General features: G+C 45.5%; 4 protein-coding genes across 13 annotated transcripts in view; 2 read left to right on the top strand and 2 right to left on the bottom strand.

The window, feature by feature from the left end:
* The window catches only part of TEX14 (testis expressed 14, intercellular bridge forming factor), a 73,675-nt gene extending 62,712 nt beyond the window's left edge, over positions 1-10,963 (top strand). The window contains exons 26-31 of one of the 3 annotated variants that reach the window (XM_090025499.1): positions 161-229; positions 1,695-1,812; positions 2,365-2,460; positions 3,345-3,454; positions 5,096-5,159; positions 5,579-10,963. In XM_090025499.1, coding sequence (XP_089881625.1) covers positions 161-229; positions 1,695-1,812; positions 2,365-2,460; positions 3,345-3,454; positions 5,096-5,159; positions 5,579-5,615 — 494 coding nt within the window. In that variant the 3' untranslated portion in view covers positions 5,616-10,963. Of the gene's footprint in view, positions 1-160; positions 230-1,694; positions 1,813-2,364; positions 2,461-3,344; positions 3,455-5,095; positions 5,160-5,578 lie in introns of those variants that run through there. The other 2 variants (XR_016438878.1, XR_016438879.1) reach the window with 2 other exon arrangements.
* Positions 10,964-11,115: 152 nt separating this feature from the next.
* LOC149854268 (uncharacterized) overlaps positions 11,116-23,600 on the top strand; it is a 42,480-nt gene continuing 29,995 nt past the window's right edge. For all 8 annotated transcript variants that reach the window (XR_016438883.1, XR_016438884.1, XR_016438881.1 and 5 more), the window contains exons 1-4: positions 11,116-11,254; positions 19,078-19,205; positions 21,882-21,961; positions 23,233-23,477. Coding sequence is in view for 2 of the 8 variants with exons in the window: in XM_090025512.1 (XP_089881638.1) it covers positions 23,449-23,477 (29 nt within the window). In the remaining 6 variants the exon portion in view is untranslated. The remainder of the gene's footprint in view (positions 11,255-19,077; positions 19,206-21,881; positions 21,962-23,232; positions 23,478-23,600) is intronic.
* Positions 12,514-17,199, bottom strand: LOC149854269 (pinopsin-like). The gene is given in 4 exon segments (XM_090025519.1): positions 12,514-13,604; positions 14,280-14,424; positions 15,214-15,396; positions 16,560-17,199. Coding segments are annotated over 4 exon segments (930 nt in total). The 5' UTR covers positions 16,909-17,199; the 3' UTR covers positions 12,514-13,351.
* The window catches only part of DOC2B (double C2 domain beta), a 57,364-nt gene continuing 56,455 nt past the window's right edge, over positions 22,692-23,600 (bottom strand). Inside the window, exon 9 of the mRNA XM_090025506.1 lies at positions 22,692-23,291. Coding sequence (XP_089881632.1) covers positions 23,155-23,291 — 137 coding nt within the window. The 3' untranslated portion in view covers positions 22,692-23,154. The remainder of the gene's footprint in view (positions 23,292-23,600) is intronic.

The following is a 23,600-nucleotide window of genomic DNA, read 5'->3' on the forward strand; positions in this document are numbered from 1 at the left end:
GTAGTTTGTGATCAATGCCAATTTATAAGATTTAAATTATGAATCAATTGCAATTACATGTTGTTTGGCTGGAGCAAGTAACACATTGCCCAGTGTGTCATGGAATGGATTTAGAACGAGCATCTGAATCAATAAAGAAATATGTGCTGTTTTTTAACAGAATATTTAAAGCAGCAGACTGCTGCCTCTCAGGAGAAGGGATCATGTAGCAGCAGAGTGCCAGTGAAAGGTTAGTTGTTGCAAATTGACAATTTTGAGAAGATTATAAATGCAAACAACCTTTTGTGTTGCTGCAGAGCAGTTCTTGTTCTGAAATAAATGACTGGGGTAATAGCTGCAAGTGTGCATCTAAGCTTTTATTTACTGGCTTTTGCAGGATTTGTGTTTGTTCTCCTAGCACAGATATTCAGGAGAATTCTTCTTTTCCACAGAAGGCTGTGAGCAAAGGTGTACTTGCCAGGGTCTGCATCCTGGATGGCAGCAGCCACAAGGGGTGGTGGCAGACGCCGGGCTGGTTGCAGCAGCAGTGGTGGCTAGGTTGGCAGCTGCTGCCATTCTTGCGTCCCCTTGAAGCGGGTGCCCAGGGCTGGCGTTCCCACTTCAAGAGCAAATCAGTCAAGAAGTGTTCAATACATCCTCTGTTGCTGTAGCAATATAACTTTGTATGTAGATGAATCTCTTGTATTTCTCAGTCATTGTAATGAATTAACCCCTTTGGTCACAAATATACTGCAAGAAAATTCCAGCTACCTGGAACATGCTGATGGAACCAGTATTGTGTTCCATGTTCTGATTTAGCAGCCAAAGGTAAGAATGAATCTCTCAAGCCCTTGAACTTCAGAATGGTGACAGATGGAAACCATTTTAAGATACCAGGTCAAACTGTCAGGTGAACGGAAAATCTTGATGGTCTAATTGCTCACTGTTAATGAGGCAGAAAGGGAAGTGGAAGAGCAGGTGAAAAAGAAACATCAGCTATCTGATATGCAGACCAGATAGGCATTTGAGGATGATACTGACACTTGTCTGTGTTATGTTACAAGTTGTTTTAGATCTTTACCCATTTACATTTTTTACCCAAGGTAAAGAAGCCACTGTGACTGTTTATTCAGGGGGGTATCTTGTTTTTAGGTGGTCAGGAATGCAGCATCCTGTATTGCTTGCTGTTCAATCAGTGTGCCTTTGTTGTATTTGCATAAAGTATAGCTATTTCAGACTCCATGCTGGTGACAGCCTGCTGCTTCCTTCTTATCATAGCTTAGCAGAAGGTGACTGCATAAACTCACATGCCACAGGGAACAGAATTTCCTGAGATAAGTCTAAATATTGTTGAACTTAGCTAACTAGGGCAACAAAGCCAATATCCACAGGTCCTTGATTTTTCCCCATGTTGGTTAATGGAAGGGGAAAAGATTAGATACATTTCCTCTTATATTTTACATTTTAGTGTTAATTTCTGTGAATATAAAAATGTGGTCAGTTTCTCTACTTACCTGGATCGTGCTATCGACAGTTTCTAAAAATAGATTAATTGTGAACTTATTTAATTGTCAGAAAACCAGATGTTGGGGTTGGGGTGCTAAAGAAATAGATTGAAAGTTTCCCAAGTACAATAAGATATACAAGCAGTTTAATTTCTTTACCCACTTCATTTGTATCTGCTGAGATTAAAGTTTCTCTGTTTATGTGAATAGTTCCCAGTCAGTGTCAACTGGCAGACAAAGAGGAAGCAGAGGAAATTGAAAATCAGGGAGCAGTAGATCATACTGTCTGGACTAAAGAGACATTGAATGAAACAGAAGAAACAGAGAGGTACTGGAAGGGAAGAATAAGGATGTTCCTTCTAAAGAACTTTATATATCAGGTTGGAAAGAATTAACAGAGTTAATTCAATAGCGGCGGGTAGGTGATTTTGTGCAAGTAGTGAGTTGTCCACTTCCATTATCCTGCTCATCATTACTGGGTGCTGCTTACTTCTGTTCTACACACCTCAAATTAAATGATGATACTTGATCCACATGTGCTTTCACAGTATAACAAGCATTCAGGACATGATTCTCACTTACATTCAGATCCTATTATACAGGGCTTTAAAGTGGCAGCTTTATGTTGGCTCATAAGAATCTGCAAGAAAAAGTGACAAAAATGGGTGTGAAACTGATAGGCCTCTTTTCCAAGCTGTAGGAAGCACAAAATGAAACTATAAATGTTGACAAATAAGTTGTTGTTGTTGTTGTTTGTTTTTTGTTTTTGTTTTTTTTCCAAAAATGCTTTCAGTTTTATTCATCTTAAGTAATTCAGGAAAGGAAAATGGTTGTTCAAAATGTACAATATCTAACTTGACAGTGTCACTTCCTTCAACAGGGCTCATTCTACTCTTGATGATGCTTTAGAAAGACTGCTCCACCCTATTGCTGAGGCTGACAAGGTCCAAGGAGGACCTGAGGGACTTCCTCTCAGGTTAGAGGATAACTAATTTTCATACATTAGGTTATCAAGTTTACTGTGATTTTCATTTTGTTTATAAACCTGTGCTGGGAGCTCTAGAAATTCAGCTTTCAGTCAGCTGGCAGCAGTGCATTACAGAGCTCAGCAGGAGGTATCTATCTGAGAGGGGATACAGGACACCCACTGCTAGACAAAGAGAAAGGAAAATGTTGTTAAGATGGTCTCAAGGCAGACATTCAAATTGTCCATCGCATTGAGAGCTGGCAATGAGCTGCTTCAGCACTGACTTTTGAAAGTATACGGGAAAGAAGAATGTGCATTAAAAAAGAAAGAAAGGACACTCTGCTCCTGTTTGCCAGCTGCCAACAGTTAGTTATACACCTCCTCCTAAAGGGGAACATGCCATCCCACATTAATTTGTTTGGCATCAGCATTTCTTTGCTCACCCACTGCTACTATCCTGAGGACTAAAAAAAGACTGGGCAAAGAGCAGGCAGGATCCCATGAGTACAAATGCAGGCATGTTCACAGTGGGCTTGATATAAAACTCCTGGGCTTAGTGGGCTTTGGATGGGGCCCAGAGAACATCTGACGTTACAGGGATCTGCTGAAAGAAAGAAGTGAAAAGCTGTGCAGTGGCTTTCCTCTTTCATTATCCTGTCTGACTTATTTGATAATTCCTGATCCACAAAGGAGGGCACTGGGGAATCACTGGAGTCTGACTGTAAATGTAATGCATATCTCCAAACTGATCTCTGGCTTTGCACGCCAGAAGGCCAGAGCAAAACTCAGGCACTTAGCTCTTTCAGAGGCTTATATTTTAATGGTCTCTATTTCACCTTCCCTGAGAGAGAATATAAAATTGTGATCTGACACACAAATCTCTGTCATTGAAGGGCAACAAGCCTTAAAGATCAAGGAAAGGAAGGAATGAAGAGTGGAATAGAAGAAGGCAGTACCAGGGCAGGAAGCAGAGAGACAGAAAGCCGTGCAGGGAATACTGAAGGTCTTTTTTTATCCGTAAAGATGCTATATACTGTGCATGGCAATATCTTGTTTACTAGCCTGGCAGCCCTGACTTTATTTATAATAAATAGCTTGCACTGAGCAGGTCTGTTAATAGTTATTGTTCTTTGACTGCTTCCCTTGCCCTTAGGAGCACAGAAATATTGCTTTTGCCCTAAGCTTTCACAACAGAGGAAGCTGCTTTGGAATTAAATTCTCTTATATACTTTTTTTTTATCTTTGATTTTTATTATTGTTGATGAAAAGTGTTAGACTGAGCTTGGGGAACTCTCCCGCGAGTTACAGAGCTGCCTCTCTCAAATGGAGTAAGTGGAGCTTCCCACACGGTCCTTTGGCATGCTTTAGTGGGACCACTTGTTCTACAATCTTGCCTCCTTGGCTAAGACGTGCTAAAGCCTTGACTGTTAACCTGGATTAGATTTGAACCTGTGACATGGGTACTAATATTAAGGAGTCCCTCAAGAATCAGACTCCTAGCCTGTTCTTCTGCCTCCTAGAAACAAGAAGCAGAAGCTGGGTTCCTTTCTTCTTTAGAGGAAGGAGTCTTAATTAGCTGCCTCTAAGCATCTTAAAGGTGAAGTGGCTTTCCACTGATATGCTCCTGCTCATACAATCAAAACCAATTTATATGGGCTCTTTGAATTTGGCAGAAGCAGCTCTCCTGTAACATATGGCAGCATAGCATCAGAGACAATGCCACCTTCTTGGTGCTGGTCCTTCAGGCAGGAAATATGGCAACAGTGAACTAAGATTCCAGATCCAAAAATTGAAAAAAAAATGGAGGTTTTAATGCAGATGAGCTTCTTCTAATTATACATTAGCAACACTCCTTGCCCAGTCAGGGATAGCATATGGGATGAGTAGTGCGAGACAACCACAAAATAATGAAGCAAGCTGACCTAATTAGGTCAGGATACACACAACTGCCAAAATGACAGAATCAGGGGTGCTAGCGACTCGAGTCTTCTTGTGCTCTGACTGGCCATGTTGATTGTACATTAGTGTCTAAATCCTTCTGAACTCTAGACCTCTACTAGAAGAGTTAAAGTAGATGCCCTGATGGACGATCTGCTTGTCCTGTGTGAACAGGAGAATGCAATCATAAGGTTGTAGGCCTTGATTTTTGAAAGTGACCTTTGATTTTCAGGGCTTAACAAGAAAGGACTTAGAAGAACCTGATGTTCAGAGGTAGATGTTAGCTTGCAAGTGAGATGCCCAAAATCTGAAGTTCTCCAGATCACTCATCCCTTCTGAAAACGTTGACAGTTACTGTCTAAACACACCCATTGGAAATGGAAGGCTCTTGTCTGCCACGCTTATTAACAGTCTTGGGTCATATTTAGTGGAGTAGCTCAGGTGGCAGAATCGGCCCATAACTACTACATGCAGGAAATCCTTCCCACCACTAGTGATTCTTCAGAGAACCTACAGCACAGTCTGCCTTTTCAAAGAGTGTCTAATTGCTGCTTGTTTCTGATTGAGCTGTAATGGACCCAATAAGGGATCTGCAGCAGCAGTCTCAGCAGGTTTATTACATGCTAACAACAAAACTCCGGAAGTATTGGGGCATTCAGATATACATGTTCTTATCACTTCTGTACTGGATTTATTTTCTTTCCAGCTACAAATCTCGAGGCTCAGAAACCCAAGTTACTGCAGCGGCTGCCTTGGACTTCTCCAGTCAGGTGAACCTCTTTTAGATCTTTTGTACATGTGAAAGTTTGTTCTGGTGGTACCACCGATGAGTACTCCAAAATTCACATTAAGCTTTCTCAGGCTAAGTAAAAAGGAGGACAAAGATCTAGCTCACCATGACATTTAGTTTAAAAGTAAATGGCAGTGAAAAGGCCTACCACGATTTGGGGGTTCATGTCTTCTCCTTAGCTTCTGTCCCAAGTTAAAATCTGTAGAAACTGGGGCTTTTGCAGAAATGAGAGAGCCTGTGCGTTCTCTCACTCTGCCAACTTTGGTTCAGGAGCCAGAGACAGTGCTATGAAACCTCATTTGCCATGACTCCCAGTGAGCTTTATGTGTCTGTGTGCGCGTGTGTGTTAAACACTTTTTTTTTTTTTTTTTTTTTTTAACCTTATTCTTTCTTTTCCAGGGTAATTGTCTTGGATCAGAGCAGCCCTTCTAAGTGATTGAAGTAAACAGCTAAATAAAAGCCAGCATGTTTTTTTCTTATCTTCCCCATTATACAGTACCTACCTCTGTGATTTGCAACCCTCTCCAGCACATAAGCAATATTACAGTGCTTGGTCTTCCCTAAACTATAACAATACATAAAAATGAACCAAATGCTTTGCTCTCCAAACACATCTGGTACATTAATTTTTGGTTCATTTTTATGCAGCCACTGCTTATTAATGAGAGGCAGTGCTCCAAATAGTATTGCAGAATGGAGCTGTTTTCTGGATACAGCCTTCCTGTCAAGCCTGCTTTGGCTTTTGTTTTTTTCTCTAGCACTCATGCTCATCCTCATAGGCACGAGTATTCCTGGCTCTGTTGCATTATATGGTTTCCAGTATTATTGACAAAAATGATTGTAATTCTTTAAATTGATGCAGTGGCTGCTCTTTCTCGACGCTGAAGAGAGGAGTGCTCCTGTTACAGCCCATGTGATGTGTGGTTTTCTCTGTTCATTAGATGTGACAGGGTAATTTCTTGTTTTCTCTTTTCCTGGTGCTCCTGTAATCAAAAACTGAACAGATTTAAATGATTAAGGGGATTGATCTTTGTGCAAAAAGTGAATAACTGAGAAAAAGCGAGTGCCCTGCCAGGCAGCGTAAAGGCAGCATAGCATATCTGCTAGCTTCAGGCAGGAATGAATGGGAGAATAACTGGTTAAGAGCATTAAGGCCTCCCTTATTTACTCAGACCATGGGCTGGATGGGTCTGGGTCGCATTGATTTAATTGCACTTTGGCCCATAGGAGTCTTTGTGACATAAAAGCACTCCTGAGGCAGAAGTGAGCTAAGTGTGAATTTACCCCTTGCTGCTTCAGCACAAACATCTTCTTGCTTTTTGTTAGGTTTCAGTTGCACATTCAGGTATTTGGCACTCTGCATGTTTCTCTCTTCCCTGATGGCAGTGAGAAACTGCGTGCCTGACCCTGTCCCCTGGGTTCATTTATCTTAACGTTAACAATACTGATAAAAGACTTCTGACTTCAGTATCCTGGCATGTGGTATTTCTTCCCACTTTGTTGCTTCTTTCTTTGACTAACTTTTTCATTGGAGCCAATGCAAAGTGTGATGTGAGCCAGGCATTTTTGTGCCCCTGCTGAGTCCCCGAGGGGTGCCTCTCATACTGCAGTAGGACTTGTATAACTTGCCATACTGATAACGTTTCTTTGAACTGATGTAAAAAGGGAAAAAAATCATTACATTAACCAGAAGCAGTCCTGAGGTCTGTGTGCAGCATAAATCCACTTGGTACAAATACTGTACAAATACAGCTTGTCCATTGCCCCGACCAGAAACAGCACTAGCCTTGCAAGTCTAACTGTACAGAGCCCATGTCCCAGGGTACTGTATTGAAGTGAGGATCCCATTCTAATGCTCCATGATATTTTACTCTGTTTTTCCATTCTCCCAGGTTTTTTATTCAGGTGTGCCCTTTCTGAAGAGTTGGCTCTTGTAGTATAGAGATGAATATTATCAGTGCTAGTCTTGCAAATCCAGGATAATCTTACCTTTTGAAGGACAGGTATTATAAATTCTGTATCGGTGTATTAAATTAGGTATTAAATACACTGATCCAGGATCTGCCTTTCAAAAGTATGCCAGTTTGCCTTAAGTACTGGATTGCCTTACTTTTTCCATGTTTTCATTAGTGGGAATCCTATACCCAGCCAAAAGTGAATAATAGCTGGTGACTTAGCTATTTGGAAATGATTCTGGTTGTGACCACAGTGTACTCATTTATCTTCGGGTAAGATTTAAGAGAAATGCAGCCCTATTGCTTCTACAGACCCTCTGGCTGCAAACCAAGAGAGGGACCTATATCAGCACAATCAGAAGGATTTGGACCAAAATGTACTGTTAACGTGACAACAGCTTCCTCATTTCTCTCAGTTAGTTATGGTGTTGGGAAAGCAAAGGGGGAAAGTTGTTGTTTAATACCAGAAAGGAGAAAAGCGGTCAGTACAACAGTTTTAACTGTAAGATGCAATGAAAATTCACCTTACAGAAGTCCTCAAGTCCAGACTCTGTGTTGTTTTAAGAGAACTATGCAAAAACCAGAGTTAAAGTTATGGCCTTGGTGCAAAATTCTTTAATAGTTTTTCTGTATTGTGTATGTGGAAGAATGGTAGCTAGTCAACTGCCCTTTCTGTTTTTACCATATGCAAGAATACAAACCTCATAACCTGAAAAACACTAATGTGTTGCTGAATGGACATCAGGTCCTTGACTACCCGTAGGCTGGTACTGACACGTAGCTGAGTAAGTTCAGTGCTACAGGTGGGAGATCAGCATGTCTGAAAATTAAATCCAGGGAGGCTAACGCATTTCCAAACAGATGGAACCTCTTTGAGATGCAGCTAATAATGACCTTTTTATGGAGCTACTCAAGGATGACAAGCTTGTGCTGAGAGACCCTAGAACTGGTTGTGACATTTATCTTGGGGTAAGATTTAAGAGAAATGCAGCCCTATTGCTTCTATAGACCCTCTGGCTGAAGAGTGGCTGCACGTGGACCCAGGTAAGCAGGAGCAATACAGAAAGTTAAACAAGAAACAGAGGTGTGCAGTTGTCTTTCTACCAGTGTGAGCAAGATCAAGGAGCTGAAACATCTGTCGTGGGGCCAGACTTAGACAACTAGTTTACCAAAGGTAGGACGTTTGTTAAGTATTGCAACTTCTGGTGTGATGTTATATGGGAAAGAGATAGTAGGTCACGAGCGTGGGGGAAGGAGGCTGTTCTGTTGACTCCATTCAGTGTACCTCTTCTGTTCTCCAAAGACGAGGGTAGAATATAAAAAACGGCAAATGAAAGGCAAAACGCAAGATCCACAGACTAGTCTAATGCTGCTTTTTGCCTCACCAGGAGCAACAGAACAAGTTAATAACATTAAAGTGGGACTGCTGATGTCTTCTAACCTGTTGCTGAGGCCAAAAGCATTAACTCCCGCTGTGCAGAGGCAGAGAGAGTGGAAATGAGGTCACACAATAAGTCAGTGACAGCAGTGGGGAGATGTTTCCTGACCCATCACCTGATGCTCTGTCCGCCTGCCAGAGCTGCCTTCCTTAGTTAGTTTGCCACTGAAATCTGTATAAAAAGTGCTGGTAAGAGACATGCCTATTAATGAGCTTTATCTGTGATGAGGTGTGGGTGGGAAGAGTGTTGGGAAGATGGCTGGCTGCCTCCAGCACCGGACATAGGATCTCATTTGATTCATGTGCAAATTCCAAGAAAAGGACTCTGGCAAAAAATTGCCAAATTGTCATGACGACTGGAACTGTGGGGATAATTAGGTTGTGATTCAAACTATTTTCATTCTTGGCATTTCTCATTTAACTTATCAAAATGTGCAAAAAGCTTATAGAAGGCCTGGCAAATATATAAGCTGTCCAGTGAGTTGTACAAACGCGGCAGAGAGGAGAAGCTATCTCAAAAAAAGAAGCTAGTGACAGGTTCTGATCTGCAGTAGTTCTTTGCATCCACATGGAATGGCTCAGAATAGGAGATAAGCAAAAGGTATGGTTGTCTCTCTCTCGTTTGGTTCTTTGAGTTGGTAAATAATGAAGCAATATGCAGGAATTGCAGTTCAATTAAGGGTAAACATGGCTCACAGAGTGTGTTAGGGCTTCACGGCTTTGACAGTGTAAATGTTGCAGGGTTGGGTCCCTACTTACATAGGTGCTCTTTGCCCAGTAGGGTTTAATCAAAGACCCTTTAAAGTCAGTGGAAAAAGACTCTTGACTTTAAGGAGCCTGGGGTCACATCCTTGGTAGCAACGTCTAGATTTTGGAGCCATTATCTGAAAACACTTTGGATCAAGTTCTAGCCTGCATCATGTATAACTCCACTGAACTCAGCTGGGCTTTTGGGATTGCTGCAGTCATTACTGTGTGTTTCTAGGTACCTTGGGACTCCATGGGTCTTGGAGCCAGTTTTCCAAGGCACAGTGTCAGGCAGGGTGCTTTGGAAGAGCACATCCAAACAGTGAGGCCCAATCATGATCTTGAACCCTATCTTGCTAGGCTCTGTGTAGACACAGAACAAAGAAATCCTTGCTCCAAAGAGCTTGCAGGCTAAGTGCATGCTCTCCAGGCAGTGTTGCATCTAAATCAGTTACCGCAACAGGCAGCAGCCAAGGCTGTTCACGTGAGGGCTAATAAACAGGCCGTTGATCTTGCAGCTAGCATGCGTCAATGCTGATGGGGAGATGTGGCTTTAAGTTACTTTTGCTTCCATCCTTTCATTTAACTTAAAACACGGTTTCAAAGTTTGCAGTTTTTTAGCAGCAGCTCTTACTTGACTTAGCAACTTTTGCCTTTTCCATCCTCTAATTTTAAAACTTTCTCAATTAACAATAATGCATTTTAATTAAAGTTCAATAGTTGTAAATAAAAGCAGACAGTGTATTCGTGGGAGAAAAAGTGGCTGGTGGCATTTTGGGATGGTGGAGCTGCTTAGAATGAAAGCTGTATCACACCATAATTAATTGATTCTAGATTACTCCTGTTGCATAATCATGTTCAGCCTGGGCTTGTCAATGCTGTGTGCTCTCTTGTCAGTTATTATCAAGCAACAGGGAGTCCAGGTGCACATGTAAACTGACTGGAGTGGGAAATGCTAGCTCCTTCCCTATCTCTGTTATTGCCTAAAACAAGACGTTGTTATTACAGTGGCATCCGCAGATCCCTGCTGAGACTGAACGCATACCGACAGACAGTCCTTGCCCCAGAGTGCTCACAGCCCTAATAACTGTTTGGTTCCAGCAGTTTAATAGGAAATAATTCTCGTTTCCTGCATTTTAAGGAGCACAGCAGGCTTTGCTTTCCAACTTCCGAGCAGCACTGCAGCTTCCGCTTGCAGTAGTCCAAAGTACCAGACCGGAGTGGGCCAGAGCATAGGTTCCTGCACTTACTGTGATCAGAGCAGCCGGGTGATTTTCCCCGATGGGGGGTGGGGAAAAAAGTGTTTCCTTCTGAAAATGTCACTTCTTTGATTCATTCTCCTTTGACCTGGGTGGGGGTTTTTGACACTTAGGCAGTCCCCTCACTGTTGCTCCATAGAGGCTGCTTTTAAGACACTCCACTGCTGGGTCATGTCCTTGTCAGTCCTGAGAGAACAAGCCCATGCTGTGACAGATACAGTTCTCCTGACCTGTACAATTTGTTTTTCAGTGTTGCCTACATGAAGAGGGAGACTTGGCATGGCAGGGATGTGCTTCATTGTGTTACAAGAAACCTTTAATGAAACGAGGCCTGGGGCAGTTGGAGTCACCTCTAAGGGAACCAGGCAAGAAAAAGCAAGTGGTCCATGAAGTGGCCCCAACGAGGCTCTGTGTACTCAAATGCTGCCACGCTCAGCTCATCGCTGCTTGGCTGTGCATGCCTCAAAGGCATTCCTTACGGATAACCTCCTGCATGGTCAGCATTCATTATCAGATGTCACCCCAGGGAAATATGCTTTTGTGCTTAGGGGCAAGGAAGAAAACAACCCCCAACTCTTAATATCTGCACCGCCAGGGCCACTCATCAATCCCCACGGTAGCCGCTTAATGACAGCAGATTGTGGAAGGTGGGAACGGGTAGAAGCCATGTGTTGAGGTGAGTTCCCCTCTGCTCCTTTACAGGCACCCTGACATCCCAGGGAAGGCCAGTGGAAACAATTTGTGATCAGGCAAAATGGGGAAAAGCACAGCATACAAAGAACGCTGTTCATGCCTGTGGAGAGGAGGAAGCTCAATCTCGTTTTCCATGGTGACTAAATCATGTGGGCTGGATTTTCAAAGGTAACATGATGCTTAAAAATGCAGATAAGCACTAACGGGGTTCCCAGATGATAGGAGTTAGAGCTTAGGTGGTTTGGGAACCCCCATAGGCACCTACATGCATCTTCAATCTGGCATTTAAAAATCTCCTGTAGTCAAAGGGATTTACTGGGAGAATGTGAACACTGCAAATGAGAGGTGTGACTGCAGCTCATGTAGGTGCACCTGGGCTATTTTAGGCTGGTCTAGGTTCCAAGAGCAGCGTAGCTGTAGTGGCACCAGAGGCTTTCCTTAAGGGCATTCTGCATCTACTTCCTGATAATGCCTCCGCTTTTATGACCCCAAAGGCTTTAGTGTATCTTTTTGTTATGTGCCACAGGACCCTTTGCAGCTTTTGTTTCACCTTTATTGGAGAATCACTGCATGCACAGCCTTTCCTTATTGCCTTGGCTATAAATAAAATATAAATCTGCTGGTCTGGAGGATTCTTGTTTTTCTGTATTGATCCTGCTCATCTCTGTGAGCACAGGCTTTATTTCCCCAAGACAAGAAATCTCAGTTTTTCTCAAGTCAGAGCTTGCTGCCTGAAAGGGAGTAGCATGGATTGATAATAGACTGCTTGTGACAAGGAGACACCTGTGTTTCAATGCTTGGATGTTTATTAGCCTGGGCTGTAGTTGAACTCACCTCTTTAATTTTTCATCACTTTTACTGCCTGCTGTAAAATTGCACAAGAGCCTTGAACAACCTAAGTACCGGTTCATCTACACAGCCGGAACAAATGCCTCCTATTTGCCACTGAAATAAGCGTTCAGAGTAAGTTTAAGTCTAGACCTAATACTGGTACAGTTAGTTCCTGGTCCCAGCAAAGCAGGGTGAGGAGGTGGAGAGGAGGGGGCTGCTTCCATTAGGAGATCAAACTTTCCCCTCACTGATATTTTCCTCTCTGTAGTTGCTTTCCTGCCCCTGGAGGAGACAGTTTGTGTCATTTTTCAGTCTACATATTCAGAAGTAGGACAGGAAGTGGAGAATATTGCTGGAAGCTGGAAATTTTGTTTTCTAATATCTGGTGTATGCATGGGCCCTGGATACAGGCTATCAAGAACCAGCCAGCAACTTCACTCCTCATGTCTGCATCACGTGCAACTGGGACTGGATGTGTGGAGCCTGCAGCTAGCTGTTCTTCCATGCAGGAGTTGGAGCACGTAGGCTGATTACGAAGGTGTCACCTTATTTCCACACCCCTCTGAGGCTGAAATAACTCTGACACAAGGGCTTGGCAGAGCTGGAGGGTTGTCTTCCACCTGTACTGGGATGCAACCGAGGCACAAGAAGTTCATTTTCAACAGGCAGCTCCAGAACTAATTGGGGAAAGCGCATGTTATCAGAGAAGTGAGCACATCAGAGAAGAGCCTGGGTGCGAGCATCCTTTGTGCTAAACTACTGCACCAGGTGAACTTTACAGTCTGGGCTGCTGGTGCTTCTACAAGAGAAACACCCTGCTCAGTCACTTGTGGCACAGATGTTCACTGTGATTTTAGGTATTCAGCTTTCCAGGGCAGGGGACTGTACAGACAATACTTTACCCATTGGGGAAGGCAAATTAGTTTTTGGGGAAGACTGTTCTTGTTAATGGCTAGTCCTGTTTTTTGCAGGCATTAGCCATCTTTGTTGTACAGCTGGGCTCTATTTCACAGGCTCAATCAAGCAGGCTTTGGTCTAAAATTAAGTCCCTTGCCCCTCTCCCACTTCTTCCCCAGCACTGCACTTGCAGGTGTTTGGAACCCGGAAGAAAATCGGGCTCCATCTCTCTCTGTGTGGTCCTGCTAAGTGGGATCCAGCCCCTGATATTGGATAACCCCAGGAGTGCTATTCCACTTTATTCCCATAAGCCTCTACTTCAAGGAAGCTTGTTTCCGTCCCGTGGATAACTTCAGTCTCTCACCTGCTTGTTCATGAAGACATAGATGACTGGATTGTAAACTGTGGCTGTTTTGGAGAAGTAGGAAGGGAGCGATGCTAAAGCTGGCTGGATAGGGATGTCTTTGTTTGTGGCAACCACCATAGCAAAGGTGGTATAGGGCAGCCAGCTGGTGAGAGAGGCCAGCACCATAGCAATCACCATCTGCGTCACCTTCCACTCTGCTTGCTGAGTTGTCATAGATCCTTTTTGTTGTGCTGCAACCTACAGGCAGTGTAAGGGAAAGAATCTATTCAGCAGGTCACCGCAGCACCGATATTTGAATGCAGTCTGAGAAAGTGGCCTGCAATGAAGGAAGAGCTTGCTGGATGAGCCAGGAGTGTGCAGCTACACCGTTTGCTGGCTGCCTTGCCCTCCCTTCCTGGTCAGGGGCCTGGCTGACACTGTGATCACCCTATGCTCCTGGCACACCAAGTGCCATGAACATGGACACCCTTGTGGGGAGCCTTAGCCAAGAAGTTCAGGACTGAATTGCCATGGAGATGCAAACAGTCCTGTGGCTTTGTGAATGACAAGAACTGCAGGAGCAGGCAACGGCACTGAGAGGTGTCAACACACTTGGCAGCTGCTGCAGATCCAGCCTGCGCATCCTTAAAGGAATGAGGCTGCAGCCACAAATCACTGAGGGTGTAAATGTGGAAGCCAGCCTGTGCAAATCAGGCATTAGCCTGCATCATATGTTCACAGACTCAATTGCAGCCTTGTGGAGTGAATTTAGTTGCAAACTCCATGATGGAGAACAGTTGTAGCCTGACATGAGAGAGACTCTAACTGGAGATGTCTCAGGAGTGCTGCCTTCTCTGCATGCTTGTCTGGTTTTTCAAACTGGAGCTGCTCTGGGTGAGCTGACTGGTGCTGCTGAAATCTCTTTTTACTTATGGCTCGTAGCATCGCCAGCAGATTGGTGTAGGAGAAGCGGATCATACTGAGAGGCAGCACAAAGCAGGTAACAAACAAGGCCGTGATGTAGCTATTGTTGTTGCTGCCGCCAGCGTACCAGTTGGGACCGCAGGAGGTTCTCAGACCTGGAAAAGCACGTTTTGAAGCAATGCTGGGATAATCCTGCCGTGGCAGAGTCAAGAACAGCAAATACCGTGTGCTGTTCCTACTGACCTGGGCCAGTTTACATAAGGAGCGCTCCAGAGTCCAGCCAGATCACAAGAACAATGATGGTGGTATCATCCATTATGAATTCTGCCTGGCAGAATCATTCCTAATCTATACTATGAGGAAGCATATTGATAAAGTTACATGACATTTCTAAATGAACAGGTTTTGGATAGGTTTGCTCTGGGTTTCAACCAAGATACAAGGCCAATGAAGACATCATGGGTGCGTCTGCACATTCATTAATGCGCCATAGTTACTGCGCATTTAGTGCTGGGTTAACCAAGTACTAATTCAGTGTGCAGTAATTTGTGCTACTGCACAGTAGCGTTGGTGCATGTTTTTTATTTTGACACTTAGGAGTAACCTAATAACACTGTGCAGTAGAGTGTTAGCACAGTTTCTGCTCAGCATGTGCCTGCGCAGTGTTATTAGGCCACTGTGCGGTAATCATCTTGTGTAGACGTGCCCAGTGACTGCATTCAGGAGAGTGCTCTGCTGCTCCATAACTCAAGTTGGTTATTAAGCCTGTGCACAAGAAAACGTATTCACTGTGAAGCAGAAAACTTCTAGAGCATGATCTCTGAGTGAGACGTTAATGAGCAAAGACCTAATGCTGCCTCATGTGGAAAAACAGTCTTGAAATCTTACATCCCAGCACAAGGAAGCCGCAGGCTTGCATGCTGCTAAAAATGCATCTCCCATACCTTCAGGTATGTAGCTGCTCCAGCCAAGGATTGGTGGGACTCTCCAGAGAAGTGACCAAATCCAAGTGAAGGCACAGCCCATCAGTGCATGTTTTTGCTGAAATCTGAAATCTCCAGTGGGTTTGCAAATCATGATATATCTTTCAAAGGCCAGGATTGCCAGGGACCAGAGCCCCACGATACCTATGAGAGACCACTGAGACATATCTTGGGGGTGGCGTTTTGAATGGCTGTACTATTGAATGCGGAAGCAGACTCCTTGCCCTAGCTGCTGGACCTAAAACACCAGACTTTCCTAAGCTAGGCTACTCTGATTCACTCCATACAACTCTCATTAGGCAGACGTTCTGCAGGCAGCTGTTTTGCAAATGTTGTAAACAGAAATTTCAAGCAAATAGGCAAAACCACCAAGGTGAAAAGCATCTATGATATCATAGTCTAAGTCTGCTTGTACTGTGACTGTTCCTATGAGCCCCAAGTATTTCTGGTTTATTAAACTTTCCATGCATTAATTTAGACTTGGCCAAATAGCTACCACATAGTTCTCAGGACAATTTCCATTTAATAGGGCAGTATTCAGGTTTCTAATTAGAGTGTAACTGCCCTAAGTGTACTGTACATGATATCGTATGAACATTATTGATTCAGAAAATGCAGGAAGAGGATCCAAATTGCATTTTCCTCTCCTTGGAGCATTGCCTAATGGCATTAGGCTTTGTGCACTGTTCCCCACACTCTCACAGAAATATTTTTAATGGCATAAAACCAGACAATGAAATGGCAGCTGAACACTCTGCCCTTCTGCCCCCACCGCCTGTGTTTTAATGCTCCCCACTCCTGTACCAACACCATTGCTGACCTGAAAAACCCTCCCTGCTGATCACAGCTGCCACACACGGGAACTTGTCTAGCCATTTTTGTACTGATACTATCACCAAAACCTGGATTTCTGACTGTTCCAGCATCTCTGCTGGGAAGCGTCCACTGTTAGCAATTGTAAACAGCAAGACACCAATGTATGGGGTTGTAATAAATGACTCTGCCATTCCTGTTCAAGTGCAGCCCAAGGCTGGGAACATGCTCAGATGTCCCTTCTTGCTATCCTCTGCTGTAAGGAAAGGACTTATAATTTCACTTTGTGAATAAAAGCCCTGGCTTTATTCTGTGGCTTGGGAAGACTCAAGGAGCCATTTGGTAGCCCAGGTCATAGATGTGCCATGGTTCTAGCTATGGACTGGGGTCTTAAAGCCTGTGGCTATGGACTGTGGTGTTAGAGGAGGCATATGGCAGAAGGTAGAGTGTGGTCTGAGAGCAGCCAGCTGAGCTCTGCAGGGAAACATTCTTACCTGTTAAGGAGACCAGGAAGCCTTCGAACTCGCACAACTTTTTGCCAAGCATGAAGAAGCCATTGATGTTGCTGGAGAAGCTGACAGTGCTTCCAAAGAGTGTCACTAGGAGGTTGGCCACCACCAGGTTCACTAGGATGTAGTGCAGAGGAGTCCTGAGCTTCTTGTACCTTACGGAAACCATTATAACTAGCCCATTCACAAACTAGGCAGAAATCACCACCATGCCCGTAAACACAGCGACTGAGATGTAGATGCTTCTGGGCACCAGGTGGGGCCACTGGGGACCATCAAAGGGGCCTGGGCTACCATTTAGCTTGGCAGCCCTGGAGGTGTTAAAGGCGTACATGCCTTGCCCAGGGATGGAAACCAGACATCCACAGCAACACAAGCTGAGCTGAAAGGACAGTGAACCCTCTTTATAATGCAGAGGGGCTTAAGCTTTCCTCCCATGACACCCAGCCCTGCTCCCCCCCCCAGTGGATCTTTGTATTTAAACATCTCTAGGCTCTTTTTTAATCCAGAAGTGGGTTTTTGCAATTTTTTAAAATCAGCTTTTACTCAGAAGAGGATAGAGCATTACTTGCAATCTGACGAGCAAAAGCCAAACCAATTATTTGAATAGCTTTTTATTCTAGGTGCTGGGAGGAGGGTGTTTGGGGGGGGAGGGTTGGGGTTTTTTGGTCTTTCCCCAGTACTGTAGCACAAAGGCTGCCAACACAGTGCGCCTTGAGCCAAGGCCTCGTCACTGTTGTGTTTTGAGGTGTCCCGCTGGTAACTGCTGCCCTGCCCAGGTGTGCGCACGGTGACTTGGGCATAACATGCATGTTAAGCAGTTTGGCTCTGAGTGCTCTCAGGCTGAGGCAGCAGCGTGCTGCTAGCCGCTGAGGGAGTAACATCACCCTACTGATGTTACTCCCTCAGTAGGGTGTAACTACTACTGCTCCTGGAACATCTTGGAGGTAAGGCTGGGCTTATGGGAATGGAGAAGGCCCCATGGTCCTGGGCATGACTGAAAACTGCACCCGGGCAGGGAAGGGTGGCCTGGTGGGGCTGAAGAGCCCCCAGAAATGCCAGGCCAGTGACCTCCCTGGTGTAAGGTGGGTAGGGGCACCCTGACCCCAAGCCCCAGCAAGTGGTGGGTAGTGTAGAGAGTTGTAGTAGGGACCAGGCATGCTTAGAGGGAAGCACCTGAGCCCAACCGGGGTGTGAGACCTTGAAGACCCCAGAGGAGGTAGAGTTCTGTGAGTAGTGTGAGGGCACACACACAGTAGGGTGCAACTTGGGCACCTGAAGGACTGTGCTAGTGGGGTGCAAAGTAGGGCTCCAAGGGCAGTACATGGGCCAACCCCAAGAGTGAGAGTGTGAAGCTAGTTGCCTGGTGAGGGGCTAGGAGCAGAAGCAGCCCAGCGTTTGACACAAGGTTACGCCATGTAGAGTAGGTGAGCTCAAGCGACCCAAAGTTGCTGCGTGTGTAGTGCCAGCGTGTGAGTAGCAAAGCCTGAAGGCCTGAGAGGGCCAAGGTCGCTTGAGAGGAGCAAGGGCAGTGGCGTATGGCCCAGAGGTGGGCAGAATGCTAGAGGTCCCTGAGAGGGAGGCAGTGTGAGCGGGTGTGTGTGAAAGAGGCCAGCGAAGGACTGAGTTTGCTCCGGGCTCAGACCGGGGAGCAGTACCAATCTGGATGCCATCTGTGAGGCACGGGCCAGGGTGGAGGGAAGGTTAGGAGCCCGTTCAGGTGTTTTGTATCAAAGCAGCCTATGGGATCCCTTGACAAGTACACACCAAACTCAGTGCAGAAGCTGCTTGTAATTTTTATTATTTCTTTTTAAAAAGACAAAAATCAAACCTGGTACATGAATACAATACATGCTCTTCCCTGCTGCTTAAATTAACTCCAAAAATAATATTAACCTTTGACATTACAACGGAGTATCACTACAAACACAGAGGATTGCCATTAAAACCCCAGGCAGCCCCTGCAGCATCAGCCAGTTTTACTATACAAGTCGTGAGCTAAGTATCTTCCCTGTGCTCAGAAGGACCGTGGAGATCGCAGGTCAGAATAAGCGGGGGTCACACACATAAGAAAATTTCTAAAAAAAAAAACAACAACCCCATCCTCAAATGTATCCTAGGCACAGCTAGATTTATTTCAAGGTCCTCGCTGGTGAACTGTAGTAGTATCTGAAGCTGCTTTTAGACCAAGACGGGCTTTGGATTAAAAGCTGAAAGGCAGACACTTGGGGAAAGGTTGTGCAGTATTAGTGCCTGTGTAGTCTGTCAGTTGTTTAAACACAACAACAGGCTTGCTGCAAAAATCCAGTAGCCATTGGTTTTGTTGAGCTGACTGCAGCCTTGCTGAGACTAAGCTGTGGCAGTCTGGAAAAGAAAAGGCCCATCTGTTAGAAACGGCAGTGCATTTGGGTCACTTGTGTAAACATGGACACCAGCTTCTTTCATTGCAGTTTATCGTATTGTAAGTGCCCTCGAGATGCATCTGACACAGTGTTATTTCCAGGTACGCAGCTCGCCAGGGCAGTGTGGCATCATGTACGCGCAGCTCTGCAACCCGGAGTGCTTTGTTTTTTGCAAGAACGTGATCGCTCCCCCTTGCAAGGAGAGGCGGCTGAGCACCCGTGCTGAGAGGTAAGTGCTGCTGCCGGCTTACTGTTGGGCCTCTGTAAGCGGCTGGGAAGATGCATGCTGGGTTATGCTTATTACCATGGAAGGACTCGCTGAGGAGAGAGGCTCTCTTTAAAAAACGCCAGGGGATATTCAGCCCGTCTCACACGCAGAGCAACTGCTTCCTGTTGCTAAAAAAAGGAAGAGCGTGTGCTTGCACTCCCCTCCCTAAGTGGCACCTTCTGAAAGCAGGATGGTCACTTCTGGGGTGGGTCGAACTGCTCAGCTTGTTCTGAGCACAACCCCTTGGAGCAGCCACGTTCAATCTTCCCATTCCATTAAAGGTGGCTTTAATCTCAGCGCTCACTCCCCAAACAACTGTGCAGAAATGACTCCTTGGTCATTGTGTAGCCTTGAGCTGACCAAGGAATTAGTAAAGGTGTCACTGTTCCCCTGAGTATCCTGGCAAGTCTAGCGCTCAGTCACCAGAAGGACTGGAAAGGGTGTTTTAGCATGTTACAGGGGTGTTGGGAACATGCTCAAACTCTCTCTATGCTTGAAGACAGGTGTTTCTGCCCAAAAGCTTGCAAAGAAACAATTTTTCCAACTATTTAGTTGGTCTAATGAAAGATACCATGTTTACCCAAAGAACCTTGTCTGCCTTTTAGCATGTTAGAAATAAAGCCGCCCTGCAACACCACCGGCAGAGCACTGCCTCGCACTGTGCGCCTGGTACTGGTGCTGTAGAAACCCCTGGAAATGACTAAGGCCTTGCAGGATTTCCAAGCACCCAGGGCTCTTCCCATCTGTTAGCCAGAGCCCTGCCTGTGCAGCTCTTTGAATTTCCAGAGTTTGCAGGACCCGAGTGAGGTAGATCAATGTCCCCTTTCTACAGCTGGGGAGGCCGGTGGAGGCCAAGGAGTTGCATGGTTCTGCCCAGGGGCACACAGCGAGAACTGAGATTAAACTGGAGACATTCCTCACTCCCAATTCTAAGTGCTCTCTGCTAATGACTGCTACCTCTTGGCTTGAATTTCACACCTTTATTGTCTGCCACCGTGGGAGCTTCTTAGTTGCTTAATTTATCTGCTCCTACCATTCATTTCCCACATGGATTCATAAGCCTCTGTAACCTCATTCCTTACACCAGCTGCTAATTGCAACATAACAAAGAAGCCCAACTTTAGCGCTCTACTGGGGGCCAGCGTGCCTTGGAAAACAACCCAAAGGAAGCAACTGAATAGTCTTCCTTAGTGATACACCTGGGACATCCCCTCCTTGTCCTGTTACAAGCTGAGAGCCAGAGCCTGCCCTCTTCTCACCTGGGTTGCCCCACTGACCCCCAGGGAATCATTCATCCCTAGACAAGCAGGCAGGTTTTGGCTCTCAGCTCTGCAACTGGCAAAGGAAACATTTTCTAGTTAAAAAGGTCGGCTGGTGCTGCTGTGACCAGAAAGCAAACACCGATCAATCTGAAAGCCTCAAAGGAGGCAAAAGTCTGTGCCCTGTTCATTTGGTCATCCAAACATTGGCGTGGGCAGGACGTGGCATAGTGAACTGAGTTTGTGCAATTGCTGTGCAGAGAAGGTGAGACTGGAGAGCTGAGCCTTTACACATGACCTTTTTTTCCCTTTTTATTTTGGATTCTATTTAGAAATATTAACAAATCTGACAAAAGTACACAGATAGGTAATACTGCAGTACAAAAGTCCGGTAGGATGCAGGTTCAGGATGATTTCTGCAGCCTTCACATGGTAGCAAAACATTGGTATCAAACATTTAACAAGTCCTTGCATGACAACCACCACCGTGCATGCAGCATGTGTATACATATATATATACAGTCCAGTTAAAAAAGACGTCAATACAAAAAAAGAAAGACTCCATGTGTTCGGTCCTGCTCCGCTGTAGGCATAAACCAGCATTAAGTGCTGAAACAAAGGGCACGTTTAAAATAACCTGGTGGGAAAGGGAGGTTTGCCAATTATTCTGAGCCACTCATAGAGCCTTTTTTTATCAGAGGCACTGAGTGCGCAGTGTCTGTGCCCTCAAATGGGATCTATAGGGGTGTGATGGGGAAATTGGGCCCTAAATACTCTGCTATATTTTAAAGTGCTGGAACTATAAGGTGGGGGAAGAGAGCAACGTTTTAAAATAATCTAATTTGACACACTGTTGGCATGCCAGTCCAGTTCATGCATATCTGTATAATGAACTACACATAATTTATTGTTACAATGACCTTTTGAATGGTTGCCCCTCATTAAACAAGGTTTAGCCTCATTATAATGGGAAAAAATAACTGTCAGTCTGAAGAACACCTGAACTGCAGACTGGGATGTTCAGCACACAAGGCTGTGTTTGGGAGCTAATGGAAAGGGAAGAGCGAATGTAACGATGGACATTTCCAAGGATTCTGACAATGGGTGACGCATTGAACTCATCTAGGACTTTGTGCTTGCTTGGAAAACCTGTGCCAGGGTCAGGAAGCAGAACCAGCTAGAGTTAATGAGGAGCAGAGTCAGTGCACAGCACAGGGGCCAGCAGAGGAGTTTGGTTCAGAGCGCTGCTGGATGCAGTCTCAGACCAGCTCTGTGATGGGAGATCCTGAAACTAAATGGATGGTCGGGGCACAGGGGTGGTGTTTGCTGCAGTGGGGATTTGATTTGGCTCCTACAAAGATCCCATTTATTTCTACAGGGCAGAATCCGAGGCCTAGTTCTTTTGATGCTGACTGAAGCCAGCTTGGGGGCAAAGAAGAGCATTGCAGAGTGGAGCAGGTGGGTGCCCTGTGTGCTGTTTGCCTTGGTAAAGACTGAATAAAAGGAAAAGACCAAACTGCGTTTTCTGCCTTCTGGGACTGTGCAATTCTTCCTGGTCTCAGGCATGTACAAAGACAGGATTGGGCCCAGGGACTCTTCAGCCCACAAGCCTAACCCCCATCACACACCTAGCCGGTGGCAAGGCTTCTGTCCTCTCTTCACTGTCTCCATGCCGAAAGGAATACACAAACTAATACTAACATTGGACAGGAAACTTCAAAGGAGCAATGTCTTGTTCAACCCCAGCTGTTTAGCTCCCAGGAGGAAAGGAAGAGCCATGGTTTCTCTGACATAGCAGCTGTGTGGAAGCGCAATGTGGAGTTCAACTGTCTGCAGAGGAGCAGCCATCAATGCTAGAACAGACCGGGCTGTCATGTGTGGAAATTTAAAAGGATCAAAAATAGTAAATGCAAAACTGTGTATTATTTCTGAGGAGGCTGCAAGGGCCTCTGCCGTTCCCAGGTGGACACTGCCCAGCCTCACTGCACAGCCCTTTCAGCCTGCTGGCATGCTGGGTGCAGGTTGTCAGCCAGGACAAGCGTCCCATTTCCAAGAGAAAAGCAGAGAGGCCTCTTGAGCGCAGAGGACATGAGCACCCCGGAAGGAGAGGTTTAAATGCATAAAGACTCGTTAGGCCTAAACCACAGAAAGTGACAAACAACCAGAAACGTGGCACAAATCGCCTTAGTAAAATAGTTCCATGTTTAATAAATAATGCCTTTTGCTCATATTAGCTACACGCACAAAGTGATGCATTCATTTTGCCACTGAATTGCAAGGCAGCAAGAAGATAATCCAGTATATCAAACAGTTAGAAACAAGTCAGGATTCTAGTGCATGCAGGCTGTGTCGTCTCACACCGTGTGTGTGTGTAGTGTGTGTGTTGGAGAGCATAGGTGCTTAGAGGCATCCCGGAGAAAACCCTAGGGACAGAACCCACTGAACAGAGAAAATCAATCTTGTCTTGTTCACTGGTCTTTTCCTGCAATCTGGCCATTGATGGGATTTGCCAAGCCGCTCCTTGCTGGCTTGGTGTCGCCATCCCTTTTAGCAGAGTAAGTAAACTCTTAAGTCCAAAGGCATGAATTGTTCCTGGTTCAGGTTGTGAGAGCTCTGCTATTCTCTGCGAGGTCTCTGGCCTGTGCTCGGGGTCAGTCGCTCAGGACGGCCCCTGGCAGCTCATTCATTAGCGTGTGCCAGCGCTCTATTTTCTTGTCCTTGTTTTTCAGGCAGTCGAACCAGTGCTTCAGCCGCTCGCCTTTGGCGTTAATTCCTAACACAACTCCACCTTAACAGAAAGGGACACGCGACAGTCAGCTCAGCTGGTGAAGTAAGCCAAGCGGTGCCAGCAGAGAGAGGCAGACACATCTAACACTGCTGTGCTACCAGCTGCCTCCAGCCAGCGCCACGTGGCCGGACGGTGCAAACCTGCTCCAGCTACCAGGATGCATTTGGAAACAGCCGGCTCAGAGGGGTGAGTGTGTGGGGGGGGTCTGCTGCTCTATCCCACATGCATCAGGGGAGACAAACAGCTCTGCAGGACACCCGGCTCCTCAGGCTGACCTGTGGGCAGCCCAGAGAGGGAGAGCATGGAGAT

This window comes from Crocodylus siamensis, chromosome 13 (assembly GCF_052110815.1).
Source record: "Crocodylus siamensis isolate JL-2025a chromosome 13, ASM5211081v1, whole genome shotgun sequence".
In the NCBI taxonomy this organism is placed as follows: domain Eukaryota; kingdom Metazoa; phylum Chordata; order Crocodylia; family Crocodylidae; genus Crocodylus; species Crocodylus siamensis.